The sequence below is a fragment of the Gekko japonicus genome, unplaced genomic scaffold, assembly GCF_001447785.1.
Source record: "Gekko japonicus isolate JY-2015 unplaced genomic scaffold, Gekko_japonicus_V1.1 scaffold5023, whole genome shotgun sequence".
Taxonomy (NCBI): Eukaryota; Metazoa; Chordata; class Lepidosauria; order Squamata; family Gekkonidae; genus Gekko; species Gekko japonicus.
The window spans coordinates 35,422-37,929 of record NW_015169938.1 but is presented as its reverse complement, the minus strand read 5'-3'; the positions used below and the strand labels follow the sequence as shown (position 1 = coordinate 37,929).

At 44.7% G+C, this 2,508-nt stretch overlaps 1 protein-coding gene across 1 annotated transcript in view; it reads left to right on the top strand.

The window, feature by feature from the left end:
• ZFYVE28 (zinc finger, FYVE domain containing 28) overlaps nt 1–2,508 on the top strand; it is a 38,140-nt gene that overhangs the window by 19,780 nt on the left and 15,852 nt on the right. Inside the window, exons 8-9 of the mRNA XM_015417545.1 lie at nt 314–468; nt 1,537–1,653. Coding sequence (XP_015273031.1) covers nt 314–468; nt 1,537–1,653 — 272 coding nt within the window. The remainder of the gene's footprint in view (nt 1–313; nt 469–1,536; nt 1,654–2,508) is intronic.

Below are 2,508 nucleotides of genomic sequence, written 5' to 3'. Positions count from 1 at the left end.
CAAACAAATCTTTAACAGAAGAGTGTTGTTGAGAGTGAGTTCGTGCAAGGGTCTGACATAGGGGTCGCCAAAAGTCAACCATGAATTCTAGGCAAGCACACAAAAACCATATGTGTGTGTGTGTGTGTGTGTGTGTTTGGAGACCCTGGACTTAGAAGGACTTAGAATTCAGTTAGTGCAACAAATATTTATCTCTGTTTGGTACCATACCTTTGAATTCCCTAGCAACAAAATATTTCACCGTCTTGAAATGCTATGAAAACAGATTTAACTTCCGCTTTAATCCTTGCTTCTCTCCCCCCCCCCCTTCCAGTTATTTAACGACACGTTCCTGTTCATCCAACGAAACCAGTCAGGAAGAAACCCGACTTGCCTTACAAACAGCTGAAATTTCTACGAGAGAAAAGATCCGATCTCGATTTCACAGCAGTAACGACTTGATTCACAGGCTCTTTGTCTGCATCTCAGGTGTCACGCTTCCTTTTGTTTTGACTGCTTTTAATCTAATACTTTGTAAAAGAAGTTTAGAAATGAGAGCAAGGAATTAAACGCTAGACCTGAGGATCGTAACTGCATTTTCCAGTCCAAATCAAATGATGGGATCTTTGGGTGAGAGGGCATTTACAGCCAGCGTCGGCGCAACAGTCTCTGGCTAGGAACTGATCTAATCAGCATAATAATAAGGAATAACGCTATCTGAGTTAAAAGTATTTCCATTTTATTTAAAATATATGCCTTTCTCCTGAGCTACGCAGTTCTCAAATATTTTGAAAATGGGGTCAAACCCATTGCTCATTCAGTTAGCAAGCCAAAAAGAGCCCACAGTTATCACTGTGGAGTACCATGCACTGTTTCTAATAAAATTCAGATCAAAAGGTTTAGAATACGGCGGCCATTTTAATATTTATGAAACAGCATTTTAAAGGCGTAGACTCTTTAAGCCAGTTTGCTGTAGTGGTTAAGTGCGCGGATTCTAATCTGGGAGAACCGGGTTTGATTCCCCACTCCTCCACTTGCACCTGGCTGGATGACCTTGGGCAAGCCGTAGTTCTGATAAGAGCTGTTCTTGAAAAAGAGCAGTTTCTGTCAAGAGCTCTCTCAGCCCCGCCTACCTCCCAGGGTGTCTGTTGTGGGGAGGGGGAGGGAATGGAGTTTGTAAGCCGCTCTGAGACACCTTTGGGTAGTGAAGGGGGGGGTATGAATCCAATCTCCTCCTCCTCCTCTTCTTCTTTAGTAGCTGTAAAATTCCGTTGTGCTCTTGGGGGTGGTTTTAGTGACAAAACTACCCCCAACTAGCTTTGGTGGTTGGTTTTAGTGACTGAATTTGTTGCGCATCGCTAAGCAGAATTACGCACTTAAATCCAAGTAAGTCAGCAGGAGGGTGTTAATACTGTATTTAACGGCTCGGGTGTTTGTTGATCATTTTATTGGTGTTACCATATCATTGTTTTTACTTTCTGAGCTGCTTCCAGTGGGTTTTTGGAGAGGAGGCATTTACATTTTCTAAATAAATATACCATTGTCCAAATCTGCTAGGTGTAGCTGACCAACTCCAGACCAACTACGCCTGCGACCTGCGAAGTATTTTGAAGACCTTGTTTGAAGTTATGGCAACTAAAGCTGACGTGGAGGACCAGAAGATACAAAAGAAAGGTGAACATGATTCTCCACTCCCACTTCTGCTTGCCGTTCGTTCTTGCTGCGTCGAGATCTGTAAAGTCTAAAGCGCCTTCAGTGGTCCGTTTCCCCCCCCCCCCCTTGAGCTTCTCCGTCATCAGTCAACAGAGAACGCTTTGACTTGGCAGGCTAACCATCCCGGCATTGGAGGCTTCTCCCCACTGATGGTAACTAGAGGTGCTAGAGCCAAACCCCACAGCCAGAAAATGGCAGGCGGGCTGGTGGACTTCCCTGAGGCTTGGCTGTCGTGATTGTGTGTGTGTCATTTTTTAATAATAATAGAAGAGATTGGATTTATACCCTGCCCTTCCCTTGGAGTCTCAGAGCGGCTTACAAACTCCTTTCCCTTCCCCTCCCCACAACAGACAGCCTGTGAGGTCGGTGGGGCTGAGAAAGCTCTTGACAGAAACTGCTCTTTTTCAAGAACAGCTCTTATCAGAACTACGGCTTGCCCAAGGTCATCCAGCCAGGTGCAAGTGGAGGAGTGGGGAATCAAACCCGGTTCTCCCAGATTAGAGTCCGAACTCTTAACCACTACACCAAACTGGCTCCCAGCTAATAACCAGCTGTTGAATAGTGGTATATTGATACCACAGTAGAGCAGCATCTGTACCAGGTTCTCCGAATTCCTAGCTTTCATTTTAAAGCAAAAAGTAAGTTTCTAGCTCCTGCTGCAGAGATATAAAGGAAAAGGCATATCTCCTCAAAGGAAGGAGCTAGAAATTTTTTTTAAAAAAAAGAAAGCTGGGACCTGGTGCGTACGTTGCTATAGCTATAACACTATTTTGTTGCCAGTTTTTTTTTAAAGCCCCCCCCCCCAGTGGCAGGGAA